This window comes from Rattus rattus, chromosome 9 (genome assembly GCF_011064425.1).
Source record: "Rattus rattus isolate New Zealand chromosome 9, Rrattus_CSIRO_v1, whole genome shotgun sequence".
Classification (NCBI taxonomy): domain Eukaryota; kingdom Metazoa; phylum Chordata; class Mammalia; order Rodentia; family Muridae; genus Rattus; species Rattus rattus.
Window position 1 is genome coordinate 56,857,187 of NC_046162.1, and position 16,269 is coordinate 56,873,455.

The 16,269-nt window shown below is 54.8% G+C and overlaps 1 protein-coding gene across 1 annotated transcript in view; it reads left to right on the forward strand.

Moving 5' to 3' along the window:
- Window positions 1–15,461, forward strand: part of Srcin1 (SRC kinase signaling inhibitor 1) — a 62,226-nt gene extending 46,765 nt beyond the window's left edge. The window contains exons 13-20 of the mRNA XM_032912101.1: window positions 801–931; window positions 1,033–1,180; window positions 1,452–1,698; window positions 2,137–2,371; window positions 4,400–4,554; window positions 4,767–4,919; window positions 9,183–9,329; window positions 15,179–15,461. Of these exons, the coding sequence (XP_032767992.1) occupies window positions 801–931; window positions 1,033–1,180; window positions 1,452–1,698; window positions 2,137–2,371; window positions 4,400–4,554; window positions 4,767–4,919; window positions 9,183–9,329; window positions 15,179–15,313 (1,351 nt within the window). The 3' untranslated portion in view covers window positions 15,314–15,461. The remainder of the gene's footprint in view (window positions 1–800; window positions 932–1,032; window positions 1,181–1,451; window positions 1,699–2,136; window positions 2,372–4,399; window positions 4,555–4,766; window positions 4,920–9,182; window positions 9,330–15,178) is intronic.
- Window positions 15,462–16,269: the final 808 nt, after the last annotated feature.

Consider the following 16,269-nt stretch of genomic DNA (forward strand, 5'->3'; position numbering starts at 1 on the left):
AGAAAGGGTGCCTTGGTTTGCTTTCCTTGGGCTGTTTGTTTTGAGACAACATCTCGCTGTGCCTCAGACTGGCCTTAAACTCGTGACCCTGTTCTCCCAGCCTCCCGAGTGCTGAGATTACAGACTTGTGCCACTATGATCCGCCCCTGATTTTAGAAAGATGTGAAATCATAAATGTTTACAGTGGACCAGCTGAAACCCCGAGGCGGTTTGGGCCCCCGGGAAGAGAGGCGCTGTGGCAGGATTTCTTTGACAAAGGCGATGGGCACGGCTATGCATAGCTGCCTCTAGACCCCTGTGAGACTCCGTATGTCCTCCGGGTTCTCCACTGTGTCTGCGGAAGAGTCTGAGGTTTCACGCTGAGGGGAAGAGATGAGTGCTAGTGTTACTGTAGATCAGAACCTGCGGAGGGGACTCCTTTAAGGAGCTCTCTGAAAGTCTCTTCTTTGAAATCTAGCTCTTTCTCCCCGGAGCCATCTCCCCAGCCGCTGACTGGTGCTCAGACTGACAGGGGGCATCCACTTTCATGTGGGCATGGAGCCTGGAGGGACGGCTTTCGATTGTGTGGTTTTGTTTTGTTTGAGTCGGGGTCTTACTAGGTAGCCCAGACTGGCCTCAATCTTTCAACAGTCTTCCTGCCTCAGCTTCCCAAGTGCCTAGGATTACAGGAGCAAGCCATGACACCTGGCTATCACTTTTAATTCTGATCTGATCGGTGACATGGTTTCTTTCCAGCTGCTCAATTTCAGGGGGCTAGGCTGGGGCCAGAGGGGCTGAGAAGGGTCTCTCTGTGCCTGCAGTGACCTGGAGAAGTCAGTGGAGAAGATCCAGAGGGATGTGGCCCATAACCACCGACTGGTGCCTGGTCCTGAGTTGGAAGAGAAGGCTCTGGTGCTGAAACAGCTTGGGGAGACGCTGACGGAACTCAAGGGTGAGCCTGCCTTGGCAAGGGTGACCCTAAGGGGGTCCCTGCTGTGCTCCAGTTCCTCAGTCCCCCCGCCCAGCCAGCTGACCCCCCCCCCGCCCTCTCAGCTCATTTCCCAGGCCTGCAGAGTAAGATGCGGGTAGTGCTGCGTGTAGAGGTGGAGGCAGTCAAGTTTCTGAAGGAGGAACCTCAACGCCTCGACGGGCTTCTCAAGCGCTGCCGGGCGGTCACTGACACGCTGGCCCAGATCCGAAGGTCATTGTCTCCTTGCTCTTTAGTTTCCCTTGGGGTTACACACTGGACCCAGAACCCCCATCCTGACTCCTTGGAGATCTCTGTGTGCCAGCTAGATATGCTCTTCAATTCCGACCCACGACCCCTGCATGCAGAAGGCTTGACTTTCCCTCACCTGCCTCTCTAGGCTCTCCCATCCCTCCTGCAAGATCCCAGAGCCTTCCTGACGTCTGCAGGTTCCCCTCCCTGGGCTACCACCTCTCATGAGCTGCTCTCCCTCTCCCAACCCTAGGCAAGTGGATGAGGGTGTGTGGCCTCCCCCCAACAATCTCCTGAACCAGTCCCCCAAGAAGGTGGCAGCTGAAACAGACTTCAGCAAAGGCCTGGATTTTGAGATACCACCCCCGAGTCCTCCACTGAATCTCCATGAGCTGAGCGGGCCTGTGGAAGGCACCCCGCTTACCCCAAAAAGCAGCAACCCTACCAAAGGCCTGGATGCTCCCAGCAAGAGAAACATGGACAAAGCTGTGTCTGTCGAGGTGATGGGCCAGGGCGGGGCATGAGCTAGGCTCACAGTTTTTGCTGTCACTTGGAATGTCAGGTACCGAAGGGGCACACGGGCTCTTTTCCTTAGGATCAGAAGTCTGAGAGGTGTAATATTGGTGGCATGTACCCTTCTCAATAGAACGTATGCTATAAAGCTATGATAACTACAGCAATGTGGTACTTGCATAAACACAAGCTAGGTGGTCAGGGAAACAGAACAGAATGTCCAGAAATAAACCTAATAATGTTGTATCTGATGGGAGTGGCCTCTCTAAGCTACAGGGACAGTGTGTAGCACCCAGTAGGAGGGGCCGAATCTCATAAAGTTCTCTTCTTGTTCTTAGCACAAGTGGCTGGGGAAGGGGCTGATCCCGGGAGCTCAGGGTCTCACAAGCCAGAGTCCTGACCCCAGCTCTGCCTCCCCTCTCAAGGCTGCAGAGAGAGATTGGGAAGAGAAGCGGGCCGCCCTGACCCAGTACAGCGCCAAGGACATCAACCGGCTGCTGGAGGAAACCCAGGCTGAGCTGCTCAAGGCTATCCCCGACCTGGACTGTGCCAGCAAGACCCACCCAGGCCCTACTCCCACTCCAGACCACAAGCCCCCTAAGGCACCCCATGGTCAGAAGGCTGCTCCCCGGACAGAGCCCAGTGGGAGAAGAGGATCAGGTATGGGGGTATCGGGCCCTGGAGTTGGAGAGCCCCATCCTCAGAGCTTGGTTTAGGGGGAAGCACTGGAAAGTGAGCAATTGTCATGATAATCAGGCTGCCAGAGAATGGGGTGCTAACATTAGTAGTCACTGAAGGGATGGGACACAGAATGGGCGGGTAAGCTGGGCTCCACCCAGTTCTCTCCTCTCTGCTGCTGAGGGGCTCATGCAGGGGAGAAGAGTACATCCAAGCCCAGCCCACCCTGTCTGAGAGAGAGAGAGAGAGAGAGAGAGAGAGAGAGAGAGAGAGAGAGAGAGAGAGAGGGGGGAGAGCGCCAGGCTGCTCTGAGAGAGCAGTATACTCTCAAGCCTGTGATCTCCGAAGCCAGCTGGAGAGAACATCTGAAAGAGAGGCTACCATCATTGCTGCCAGCAACCCTGACTATGAAGAGTGATTCAGGGCACTCAGGATTTTCTGTTCTTTCTTTTATTTATATGAGTACACTGTAGCTGTCTTTGGACACACCAGAAGGCATCAGACCCCATTACAGATGGTTGTGAGTCACCATGTGGTTGCAGGGATTTGAACTCTGGAAGAGCAGTCAGTGCTCTAACCACTGAGCAATCTCTCCATCCCCATATATATATACATATATATACATACATACATATATATACATATATATATATACATATATATATATATGCATGCATGCTTTGCCCTCGTGTGTGTGTGCACCACATGTGTGCCTGGTGCCGAGCAGGCCTGAGAGTGTTAGCTCCCCTAGAAGTGGAGTTCCAAATGGCTGTGGGCCACCATGTGGGTGCTGGGAGTCAAACCTGGGTCTGGGAGAGCAGCCAATGCACTTAATTGCTGAGCCATCTCTTCAGCTGCTGGATTTTTTTTTTATTTAAAAGATTTTTAATTATCTTATTTGTTTGCACGTGTGCGTGTGCGTGTGCGTGTGTGAATGAAAGTGCATATGTGGCAGGGGACAACTTGTGGAAATTAATTTTCTCCTTCTGCTGTGGGATCACGGGATCCAATCCAGGTCATCGGGTTTGTACAGCCTGCCCCTTCAACCTCTGGGTCATTTCTACTGGCCGTGGGTAGAATTTAATGGTGGGACAGGCCTGTTATAGTCTTCAGGCGCTCCCCACGTGATGCCTTCTGAGTGTGGGTCCTAATGATTTTGCGGCAGTTGCAAAAGACAGTCATTCCCTCTTTACGAAGAGGGCAGACTTCAAATGGTTATATAATCTGTCCCAGGCCACATTTAATGTGTCCCTAGAACAAAGGGGCTAACTGCATCGCCTTCCTGAGCAGGGCGGGAGCTGTACAGTCTGAGAAGGGAGGAGAGTGCTTTCCACTGAGAAATGGGCAGGCTCTCCTCAGGCAGTGAGTGCCTTGGGGGGGAGGGGCATCATGGTGGCAAGCCCAGAGGAGGCGTGGCTTTGCCTGAGCAGGGTCCTTGCTGGGTCTTCATACAGAGCCAGTCTGAGAGGTTGTGGACGGTGCTGAACTAGGAACTCGCACTATTTGGGTTGGTGGAAAGCCACAAGAGAATCAAAGGCAAGGGTGTTATGGTTTGACTGACCTTTCCGCGGGTTGCCATGGAAACCAGGCTGGAGGAAGGCAGGGTGGGAAGCAGGACGAGCTCCTCAGAGAAAGGAAGAAGCTCTGAGTGTGGTGGGGCTGGGGAGCAGCTGCAGCCACGAGACAGATGAGAATGACGCAGAGTCCCAGGCTTGAATGTGCATGAACCTCGGGGGTGCTGAGGTGCCCATGCTCGGTCAGCAGCTCCGGGTAGAGGGCCCCTCAGGTGCCTCATTGTTCCCGGCTCCCAGTCAGCACTGAGCAGCTGAGCGCTGTTGGAAGAAGAGGTGCTGGGTGAGCCAGTGGCAGGCATGGGGAGATGGGGAAGAAATGGGTCCTGCCTTCCTCCGCGCCTCTGAGGACGGAAGCCTCTTGGTCCTCCCTGGAGGAATGAGCACTCGTGGACACTGTGGTGGTGGGTTCCTGATCCCAGACCCCCACTGCTTGCAGATGAGCTCACAGTGCCCCGATACCGCACAGAGAAGCCCTCCAAGTCGCCCCCGCCACCCCCTCCCCGCCGGAGCTTCCCTTCCTCGCACGGCCTGACCACCACTCGCACCGGAGAAGTGGTGGTCACCAGTAAGAAAGACTCAGTCTTCATCAAGGTACAACTCTCGATTGGTGGGGTTCGGGGGACTTGAAAGGGAAGCTTGAGGACGGAAGTTGGCCAGCGCAACCCAGCTTGACTTCCAGCCCGTGTGTGTTCTGATCCCACGGCAGGCCATGGCAGGGTCCGGGGCGGGTCTTCCTGGCGGGGTGTGGTGAGTCTGCTGGAGGGAGGGAAGGACCTGAGCTTGATAGGCGCCTGGCTTTACAGAAGGCTGAATCTGAGGAGCTGGAGATCCAGAAGCCTCAGGTGAAGCTGCGTCGCGCTGTGTCTGAGGTGGTCCGCCCCGCGTCCACACCGCCCATTATGGCCTCGGCCATCAAGGATGAAGACGATGAGGAACGCATCATTGCTGAGCTGGAGGTGGGTCAGGCTTGACTGAACGAGGCCCCAGCCAGGCCAGGTTACCTCACAAGCCTTGGCTAGCCCCAGGACTCGTTCTTAGCTTCCATTTCCTCTCCACTGTGAAGTGGAAAGAGAGCCTAAAACTCTCCCTGGTAGGTTGGAGCTTTCATTATAGTCTCTCAGATTCTCCCAGGGACCTCAAGACTCGCTATACTCTGAAAGGCCCACACTTGCACATTCTTATCCAGACCCCAGGCAGTGTTGAGGACGGCTTGTGCTCCAAAACCCTCTTACCTCAGTACTCTGAGGCCAGAACCCTGGAGACCCTCGTGCTAAAGGGCCTAGCATTACTATGAGCCACCGTTCATAGGGTTCCCAGAAATCTCTGCTCTATGCCCGAGTACCTGGATATCAGGGGCCCTTGGTAGAGAGACTCGAGGTCCAGCAGGTCAGTGACAGTGGTGAGGTGCCAAAGGCTATGACACTGGAGCCCATGGCCATCCTGGACCGTTCTCCCATAGGTGCCTAGGTACTCAGCTAGCACCTGGGTCCTCCAAACCCGCCCCTGCCTTCTGCTCCCCAGGTGTTTGAAAGAAGTTCAGTCTCTTCCCTCCCCCTCTCGCCCCGCCGCCAGCCGATCCCCACCTTGCTGTCCCCCCAGGACATGGGGTCCCCTGGGGGCTCAGCTCTGGGCTTCCCACGGAAGGTAACGGGCCTCCCTGCACCTCTCACGGCTCTCTCTGCCTGTTCCACCACAGCTTTCTTTCCGCATCTCTCACGCTAACCTGCCACCCACGCCGCCCACGCCAGCCCCTCTGTCACAGCCCCAGCTTCACGCCCGTGGACTCACCCTCCTGCACACGCCAAGGGGGGTGCACAACTGTCCCTCCCCAAGGTTTCCTGAGGGTCCTCCTTGGAGACTGCAACCTGGGTATTTGGTGTGACCCAGGAGTTCTCTTACAAGCCAGCTTCTGTCTGGCTCTTTTGTTCCCATTAACAGCCTGAGTTTAGGCTGGATCCACAGCCTGTGAGCTGTCTTGGGGCCAAGATTGGAATTTGGACCTTGTTCAGAAACTGACGTAGGGTCCGGCTCAATCTGAGCTTGCCTGATACCTGCCTTATATTCCCCGCTCTGCTGCACACGCCAGGGAAGGGGCCCTGCTTCTCCCACTGGAATCTATGCCTTGCACTGGGGAGTCAAGGACAGACAGGGAGATGGCTTTCCTAAACCTCTCCCTGCCCTGTGACCATTCTTGCCGCCGCCGCCGCTGCCAACGTGGTCAGGGAGCTTGGAATGAGAGAAGCCATGGCCTTCCTTGGCTGCTGGTTTTCTCTTCAGCATCGAGATGTTCTTCTCTCTAACCAGCCCTTGCTGCTGTCCTGCTGCACTTATTTCCTTGGGGGAACATGGCGGGTGGGCCTGCTGTCTGCACTCCAGGGGCCTGTGCTTGAGGAGGGGTGGAGAAAGGTCTGGGCATCTCTCCCTCTGCCCTGCCAGGTGGGGTAAGAGGACCTCCGTTCTCAACTTCTCGTGCGTGCACACACATCCCCTCCTCTTCCCTGTGTGGTTCTTCCCAGCCCACAGTGGGGTCCATGATGGCCACCAGCATTGCGGCCCAGCTTGAGGCCTGGTGGTCTTTGGTTACCTGGCAGGGGAGCAGACAGGGCATCAGATGGTGGACAGTGCTGTGTGCAGCCCCAGGAGTCTTCAGGGGAGGGACTGAGCAGTGTGAAAGGGACACTTCCTGACTGGCTTTGTCCTCAGCACCCAGCTCTGCTCCTTTCTGGTTCTGAGGCTCAGTTATGAGGGGACCCAGCAGGCAAGGCCCTTTCCCTGGCTTCCCCTCTGCATCCTGAGATGCTGTCGGGCAGAGGAGCCTGTGGAACCGGGGCCCTCCCTGCCTACCCTGTGTGCACCCCACTTCCAGGTAAGCAGTGGTGGGGGCTGGGTGGTTTGCCTTGGGAGGTGGAGGAGGGGGTACTGAGCTTGTCTAGCAAAAAGAGCACTGGACTTGAACTCAGGCTATCTGGGTTCGAATCCTGGCTCTACTACTAACTGGCTGGCAAGGTGTGAGTCGCGAGCTACGCCTCACCTGTGAAGTGGGGACCGGGAGAGTGACAGTCGTTTTATGAATTACAGAAAGCATTGAAGGTGAAGACATAGGCTATAATGTCTAACATGGGCTGGTACTTAGAGTTCAGGCAGAATTCACTCGGGTTCACAGGGCCCTTGAGGCCTCTGGGCCTTGGCCAGAGTCAGAGCCAAGGTGCTCACACAGAAATGGGTGCCTCGCTGGAGCATTACTCAAGGAACTGGCCACGGCCAAGCTCCACCCCTTCAAAGCTGAGTTCACAGGGGAAGGGCTCGCAGGAGTGAAACCAGGAGCCCAAGGTGAGGACGATGGCCCATCAATGAGGTGGAGACCGGGATCTGCTTGCTCTCTGCTCACGCAGCTGAAGCCTTGGTTATTTCATTCAGTTCAACCAGTAGCTTGTATTTGCTCAAATGATAGCAGACACTTAATAGAGCGTCCTCGTTGATTCGTCTAACTTGCCACACAGCCCGATTACTGTTCTGTAGTGCCTGCGATGAAGCCCAAGATTTGCACCCAAGTTTAACCCCGGTAGTGGGGAAGGAACACACTCTTGTGCTTCTGTAGGAAGCAGGAGGCTACGGATTACGAGGGATGGAAAGACACCTGCACTCTAGGCTCAGCTTTGTCTCCAGTATTGGGTGACATCGTCAGGATGTTCCTTGACTCAGTTTCTCCATCTGGGAGAGGAAGGGAGTGGGCTCATCTGTCTCAGCCTCGTCCCAGCTCAGGATTCCTCCTGCAAGGGGTCACATTCTTCCTCGTTTTCTGTCCCTGCAGGCTGCCTCAGGGCCCAGGGTCTTCTGTGTCCCCCAGATCATCCTGACGGAATGCACTTCCAGCTCTCCCACTCTGCCAGAGATCACCTTAGAGGAACTGGGTCCCCAGGCAGTCCCCACACCAAGACCCCGGACCCTGGCTGGCAGTGGGAAGACTTGGAATGGCCCACAGGCCTTGCTGGGACTAGCAACGGAAGTACTCTGGCCCAGGAGCAGCTCAGTGTCCGGAAAGGAACCAGCAGTTCTACAGAGCTCGCACAGTACAGAAGCCAGAGTTCTCTGTCTCCGGGAACCATCTCCGGATGAGACTCAGAAGACTTTTCCTGTTGAGACCCACTTGGAAGAGACCCCTCAGAACTCTGTATGTGACATTCAAGCTTGCAGTAGGGGACCGCGGGGCATCAGCTCAGGCTGCACAGAGCAGGATGCTGCCCTGCTACGGATGGACAGCCTGGAGGAGACACTCCAGGAACTAGAGACCACCCTGAGCGAGATGGGCGCCAAATCGACTATGCCGTGTCCAGGCAGCCCCCAATCCCTACATCCCCACCCCCAGGTGGCTGCTACTCCCCTCCTCTCCCCTGCTGTCTTCCTGCTCCAGCCTCTGGGCTTGCAGAGTTGGGGAGCAGGGCCACAGGAGCACTGCCCACCTCCCTCATCCTATTGTCTATATTTCAGCCTACCATGCTCTGGGAGCCTTCGTCCAGGCCAAGGCCCATGGGCAGAGCCAGGGGCGGCCGGGAAGCCGGCCCACCCAGGACTCAGCTCTCCTGCTCAGGCATGAACCAAGGGGGCTCTGTCCCTATCTGCTCTCTGTAAGCCAGAGAATAAAGCTTTCTCCTCTTCTCCACCCCTTCCCCCCTTCCTGTCTCTGTCTCTTTCTGTCCCTGTCATTTCTCTGCTTGCGCCTCTGGGTTTCCCCCTGGGGAAGGGCTATATATGAGGGGGTAACTGTAGGAGGTAGATGTGCTCATCTCTGGAGGAGACTTCTCTTGTTACCTCCTACTCTGGGGGTGGGTGGGCCTAGGGATGCTCTCTTATTAGAGACCCCCGTCCCCTATTCCAACTGTGTCTCCTGGATCAGGATGGAATCCTTTGCTGGTAACTGAGGGGTCCTAGGGCCTTCCCTTAGAAGCAACTCCCCAGGAAGGTACCAGCTGCCCCTGCACCACTCTGGAAAAGTCATAAATGAGCTCTTAGCCAGGACAGGGCCTGTTCATCTCCTGCAGGGAAGCCTTGAACCTGGACTCAGAGGGGACTTAAATCTTGTGTGGTTACGTAGAGTCAGGGAGGGATCTCCAGGCCTCCAAGAACCTCCTTAAGGAGGTCCTAACCCCAGAGACCCCCTCCCCTGTGCTTAGAGTTCCACACAGGACTGTCCCACCCCAGCCCTGTCTCTCTTTCCACAGAGTGGTGGTGGCAGCGTGCCACCCATGAAGGTGGTGACTCCCGGAGCCTCTCGGCTGAAGGCGGCCCAGGGTCCAGCTGGCAGCCCTGATAAAGGCAAACACGGCAAGCAACGAACGGAATACATGAGGATCCAGGCCCAGCAGCAGGTGAGGGTGGAATACCAGGCACCCAGGCCCCTGGAGGGCCATACACCAAGGCTCTGCTATATGCCGCTGTCTTAAGATAGTTCTGATTCTTCTGATTCTCTCCATTTTTTTCCTCCTCGCGGGCCTAGTGCTTTGGATCTGGTATATAGACACGAGTCTCTGGACTCACAGCCAGTCTCCTACTCAGCATTAGAGGAGCCTCACCCCCTTCCTTGTGCAGGGCCTGTCCCTGTACAGATTCACTTCCTGCCCCAGTGGTTGGGTCCCTTCTAAAGCCTGCCACACAGCCATCTTACCTCTGCCCCTGTGCAGGGCTCCCCCCCCCCTGCTTTGCACAGTTTTTTCAACTCTCAGTTTAGGAAGAAGCTTTCAGCAGGCACATTTCGGTGACGGGTCGGGGCGCACAGCCTGCAACGCCCATCCGGTGTGCTCAGAATCCCGCAGACGTAACAACCCGCTTGGATTTGTAGTTTGGAGTTGACAGAATTCACACATGCTACTTAAGAGCCCTGGAGCCTGCTCGTGAGATCTGCCGGGTCAGACTAGAGGAGGGCCCTGGTTGTAACAGCTATTGAGAGCCCCTCAGTGCTCATGCTCAGTTCAAAACCTCTCCTGAGGAGCTCTTAGTGCCAGGCCTGCTTGGGGTTCCAGGTAGGCCTTGTTCTGTCCAGATAGAAATCCAAAGCTCTGGCGTATAAGGTTAGGGATGGCCCAGGCTGGCCATGAGGGTCAGCTCATAGCAGGAGAGAGACTTCCCTGTCCTGTAGAGCAAATGACATTAGAGCTAAGACGGAGACTTAGCTTTCTTAAAACCCCTTCCACCGTAGGCCACAGATAGCCCTGGGCAAGGCCTTGTCTACCTTCTGGCTCCTAGGGAGACAAGCATTCAGTTGCCCCCCAGCTTTTCTTCCTCAGCCCCCACTTGTTCGTGGTCCCCAGACTCACCCAGTGAGACCCATTCCCCCAGTTCTTTTCTGTGACTGAAATGGGTAAGGACTTCTTGTCTGGGATGGTGGTGGTGGGGGTCCCCTCATTTCATGGCCAGAAAACCAGCTGATAGCTAATGGGGTATTTACTCGTGTCAGGCACATCCGGTGCCTGTTTCACAGCAGTCTGAGGTAGAACAGGTGAAGAGGCTGAGATGGGATGGGAATCTGACACCTGACAGAACTCTATCATGCATATGTCTGCTTCTGCCCAGGCAGGACCCCTTCCTATCCCCCACCCACCACTGCAGCTACACATCCCTGCCCTTGCCCTGTCTTGTAGCTCCCTCAAAATCCAGGCCCTGCTACCTGCTGTCCTGTGGGTCAGCTCCATACATTCCAGGCCTGACCCTTCTCCTCAGCCTTCCCTGCTCCCTACAGGGCGTGGCAAGGCCTCCAAGGACCATGCTAGCTCTTTCCTCTTCCTCCTGGGTACCGTGGCTGTTTAGAAAATCCCCCATATCTATGCCGTTGTGCAGCCCTTCCCTGGCTTGGTAAACCCCCTGCTCTCACATCAGCCCCTCCCCATCCTGGGTCCATTCTGAACCTCGAAAGTTCATATGAAACTTTGAGCTAGACAGAGCGTCTTCTTGTACGCCCGTGGTCCAAGAATGGTCTTCTGTGAAGGAAAGTCTACTGGAGACCTCTGTCCTCCCGCCTCAGGTCCTTGGATGCTGAGGTAGAATCCAAGGTTCCATAGCCTCGGGAAGGAGGATATGAATCTATGAGAGAGAGGAAGGGGACACCCACCCAGCTACCCTGCCAGCCAGATCGGGTGTCACAGCCAGGTCACCACATACCTGGCCTGCCTGGCCACTGAGTGAACTCACCTCCAGCCCCTCTCTGTCAGTGATCCCAGCTCTTCTATCGTCTATAGAGTGGCCCCAGGTGTAGGCCCCTCAGGAAGCACCACCCAGCCCCTAAACCCCACAGCTCCTGGACTCCACTGGGTCCTTCCTGCCCCTCCCCAACCCAGGACGGGCCCCATTCCCACCCCATTGTCCTTTGCCGTCCACTCCTCTTCGCATGTGCTGTGGCCAGGGTCTCTCTGCTTTCTGACAAAGCGAGAGACATGCTTCTTAGGAAAAAAAAATTTTTTTTTAAATAAAGAAAACAATAAAGGAATCGATGTGGGGAGGTTTGGCTCAGTGGAGGATTGCCTGTCTAGGAGGGGGAGGCCCTGGATTTGATCCCCTAGCACTGTAGAAAAACAAAACAAAAACCTAGAAAACAAAACCAATGCAGTGTCACTACCAAAATGTGTGGTCTCCTGAGGTCATCTGTGGCTGCCGTTTTCTCTTACCGGTTTTCTAAGACCTGTGAGGACTTTCTAAAATGCATCTCTGATGAATGCTCACACACAGCAGATGAAAGTCTATGCCCACAAACCCTAGCTTGAATCTCGTCATGGCTGTCCAGCCTATACAGCTGGCTCCCATCGGCGTGAACACATGCTCCGGCCACTGCGTGTGTCCCTAAGACAAACTCTGACTCAGTTTCCCAGTCAGACCTTGGCTTAGATTCTGCCTCAGCAGCCTAAGTAGGTGGGATGAAAGGCCTGTGGCACAGACCTGGCCTTGAAGCTCTGATGCCAATGAGATTAAGAGAACTAGACATGGTGGGGAGTCCCTGAGAAGTGGTGGGGACCTGGGACTCAAGTATAGGAAGACAATTCCGGGACAGGCATGCATTCCAGCGGACATGACAGAGGCCTGGAGGTGCCAGGAAGAGCCCTTGAACGTTGTTTATAGGATCTCTGGTGGGTGAGGTGAGGGATCAAGGGCTTGGTGTAGACACAAAGCTATGGAACCTCTGTAGGTCAGCCACTTACTCTGTCTCTTTTAATGGCTCTCGTGAAGAGCCTGTAGTTCAGTACCTGCCAGAGTGCTGAGGGAATTACATCAATGCTGAGACCAGAGACTAATGGTAGCTGGCGCTGTAGGCACGCTGCAGGGAAATTGAGGGGGTTCCAGGAGAGCACTGTTCCTGTCTGTCTCTGGGCGGCACCAGAAATGGCCTGGCTAAGGCAACCAACTGGGTGTGAGGCTCCAGTTTAACTTAACCCCATTTGGAACTGTGAGTCAGGGCCTGGAGGGACAGGTGTCCTGCCACAGCCTGAAGACCAGATGCACTATGGTCTAGCAGCAGCTGCCACGGCCTCCGGGTCTAGAAGTGTCCCACTTCTCCCGGAGGAGAGCTGAGTCTCTCTGAGGCTTCTGTCTTGTCATAAAGCTGGGGGAAATTCTGCTTCTCTTATCAGAATCAAGACCCATGGTGTAGGGAGGGCTTGGAGAATGGCTCAGTGGTGAAGAGCAGTTGCTACTCTTGCAGAGGACCTCCGTTCAATTCCCAGCACCCACATAGTGGCTCACAACCACCTGTAGCTCCTGTTGCAGGAGATCTGGTCCCCTTTTCTGAACTCCATGGGCACCAGGCATGTGCAAAACGCACACATGCAGGCAAAACGCACATACATAAAATAAATCTTAAAAAAAGAAAAACCCACAAAACAAACACACCAAACCTGCCCATTGGCAGGTGACATGAAAGTGACAGAAACCCCTAGGCCAGGGACTCTGGGTGGCATAGAGTTGCCAAGTGAAGCCTTACCTGCTCCCTTTGCTTCAGCAAATCTTGTGTAGAGCTACAGCCAGGGTGTCCCCAGATGGATGGAAGCTGGCTTTTTGTTTGTTTTGTTTTATTTTGTTTTGTTCAAGACAGAGTTTCTCTGTGTAGGCTATCCTGGAACTTTCTCTGTAGACCAGGCTGGCCTGGAACTCAGATGCACCTGCCTCTGCCTCCTGAGTGCTGGGATTAAAGGCACACCCTCCCCCCCCGACAAAGTTAATATTCCATTAACGGGCATGTGCGTGAGCCTGAGTGAGCGTATGTGCACCCGTGCAGCACGTGTGTGCAAGAAAGGGTTTGAGAACCCCTCAGTCTAGAGTTACAGGCGGCTGTGAGCTGCCGTGCGTGGGGGTGCTGGGAACTGAACCCAGGTCCTCCTCACAAGAGCAGCAGACACCCTTAACCACTGAGCCATCTCTCCAGCTTGGAGAAATAACTTCAAGTGGGAGAGGATAAGGAGGTGGCAGAAGGGATGGTGGGTGGGCGGCAGGTGGCAGAGGACACTTACGTGCCTATTTTATGAGTTTGTCTCCAGAACTAGGTACTACTGGGGTCAAAGGAGAGCAGAATCATACCTGGCCCGCGGTGGTGGACACAGAATGCTGTGGGATAGGGCGCTGACTGATGACGTGGGCCACAGCAGAGGAGACACTACTGAATCCATATGCTTGCTTAGACTCTGAGGGGAAGGCATTGGCTGCCAGCTACGGCTTAGTGAAGCCTATGAGTCACAGATGGGCCACTTGATGCCTGCTTGATGTCAGGATCCTCTGGAGGGCAGGTCTCTGGGGGCCACTCGGTTCTCTTTTCACTCTTTTCTTTCTTTTTGGTTTTTTGAGACAGGTTTCTCTGTGTAGCCTTGGCTGCCCTGGAACTCATTCTATAGACCAGGCTGGGCTGGAATTTGCTGTATCCTTATCTTAGCCTCAGATTTTCAAGAATTACATAGTCACATCAGGGTTTTTGTTTTGCTTTTTTTTTTTTTTTCATTGTATGACAGTTGGTGATTTTCCTGCACGTGCGTCTGTGTGACGGGGTCAGGTCCTTTAGAGCTAGCGTCACAGGCAATTGTGAGCTGCCCTGTGGGTGGTGAGAATTGATCCTGGGTCCTCTGGAAGAGCAGTCGGTACTCCCAACCGCTAAGCCATCTCTCCAGCCTTTTGTTCCGTGTTTTTTAATCAAGGCTGTTCGTTTATCACAGTGATGGCTGAACTCTAGGTGAGTCGCTGGTTATAGCTGCAGGCTTCGAGGCTTTCTGATTTGTGTCACCCTCCCCCAGTAATGACACCTGCTAAAAATGCACATGCCCCCTAAAAGTAAAGATGACTCCGAAAGGACTCCAGCTGTGTGACGCATGCCACAGAATGTCCCCTGGAAATGACACAGGTGGCTCTTAAGCCATACTTTGGAGGCCATGGTTCCAAAGAATAAACCTGGGGGACGAATAGAAAAGAAGTAAGGAGAGTGTGTGCACGCGTGCACACAGGGGGCTCTGACTGGGAGACTAGCCTGGGAGCACAGCTTGTGCCTCAGAGAATGGTCTCCAGTTACCCTTAGGGGCACTTGGGGCTTTCGGGGGTGGGGTGGGGAGGTGGGGAGCATGAGCATGGAGGGTCACAATGGGGACCCTGAACTGGGAGGGACGGATGCTGGTGGTGGCAGGTGGCTACTCCCTGTTCCCAGATGGGGCTAGCTCACTCCAGCTTACACCAGGGGCCTTCTGGTGAGGACTGGTTTCCCACAGGGGCCAGAAGCGGAACTTTTATTACGGGACTTTTATCGCTGGGCTGAGCTACTGACCCATCTGATCCTGGCTTTAGATGCATCCCTGTTGCTACTAACCATACACTTCTTCTCCCTCCCTCACCTGCCCTCCCACCCCCTGTCCCTTCTGCCTGTCCTGGGCTGGGTCTCTCTGGTGTCTCTTCTGTCTTCTGCCTTTCCTCTCTCAGTAACCATGGACTGAACCCACACCCCACTCTGCTTTCCAGGCCTTTGATCCAACCCCATGGCTCCCCTAATCTTCTTTGTGCCCTGCTGACACACTTCCCTGCCCCGTTCCCCCAGTTCAGAGGAGCGCCCTCTCCAGCTGCCCGGCCCCTCTGGGTTCTCGCTTTTGCAGTTAGCTTTCTCTCAGCCTTGTGGAGTTTCCCCATTTTTCAACACTTTAGCCAGGAGCCAGCACGGAGGCTCTCCTATGCTCTCTCTGACCCCTGACCCCTGTTTTTGTTCCAGGCCACTAAACCATCTAAAGAGATGAGCGGTCCGAATGAGACCTCAAGCCCCGTCTCAGAAAAACCCTCTGGTTCCAGAACCTCCATCCCTGTATTGACTTCCTTTGGGGCAAGGAATTCTTCCATCTCCTTCTAGAAGCCCCTCATGCCACCACCCCAGCCTGCCCCTCCTTTATTCCTGCCATCGTCCCTCCTTTCATGCTCTACCCTCTTCACTCTCACGCCTGAAGGGTTGCAGGGGCATGGCCCTCTGCTCTCTCATCTCCTCTTGGTGTTTTTGGTTTTTAAGCCTCTATCTTCCCTTTTCCTCCTTCTTTTTTTTTTTTTTTTTAAAATTTATTTATTTAATGTGTTTTTGGTTTTAAGCGATTTCATTTTTAATTATCTTCCTTTTCCCATTCTTCTTTTTAAAAGAGCAAAAGAGAAAGCTAAAAACCAAACACACCAACGTCCCCTCACTTCCTGTTCCCCAGCAGCCTCTGCTCCGCCCACTTCCTGTCATTTCCCCCTCTGCTCCGCCCACTTCCTGTCATCTTCTTCCCCTCTGCTCTTTCACCCTTTCCCCCCACCCCCAAGTCCATCCAAAGTTCCCACCTCCCCTAACTTCCCAAGAACACTTGGAACAAACTCTGAGCCACGGAGACTTGGAGCGGAGCGAGACCCCCTCCCATTTACTGGGTTCCTTCCTGGAGGAACAAATGGACAAGGACTGACTCAGCGTCAGGCTGGACAATGGACAAGGGAGACCCTGGCCTTGGAGACGCCCCACTGTCTGTCCGGCCTTCGAAGAGACAGAACTCTGCTGCTGGCCTGTGGTTTTTCTTTCGAACCAGGGTGGGCCTGGAAGCAGGCCTAGCTGGAGGGGATTCCCAGAGAAGAGGCCAGGGCTGGGTGTGAGGAGGGAAGGGGGTGGGGGGGACACTAGGTGCCAGGGGAGAAGCTGGCTCACTGCTGCTCAGTGTCCGGCTGGTGCTAGCAACAAATAGAAGGAGGTCCCCAGGACACCTGTTATGGAGGGTGCTTCTGGGGACAGCCTGCCCCTGGGGTTCTGCCTTGGGAGAGGGCAACCCTGAGAGGGGCATCTGGTACTTT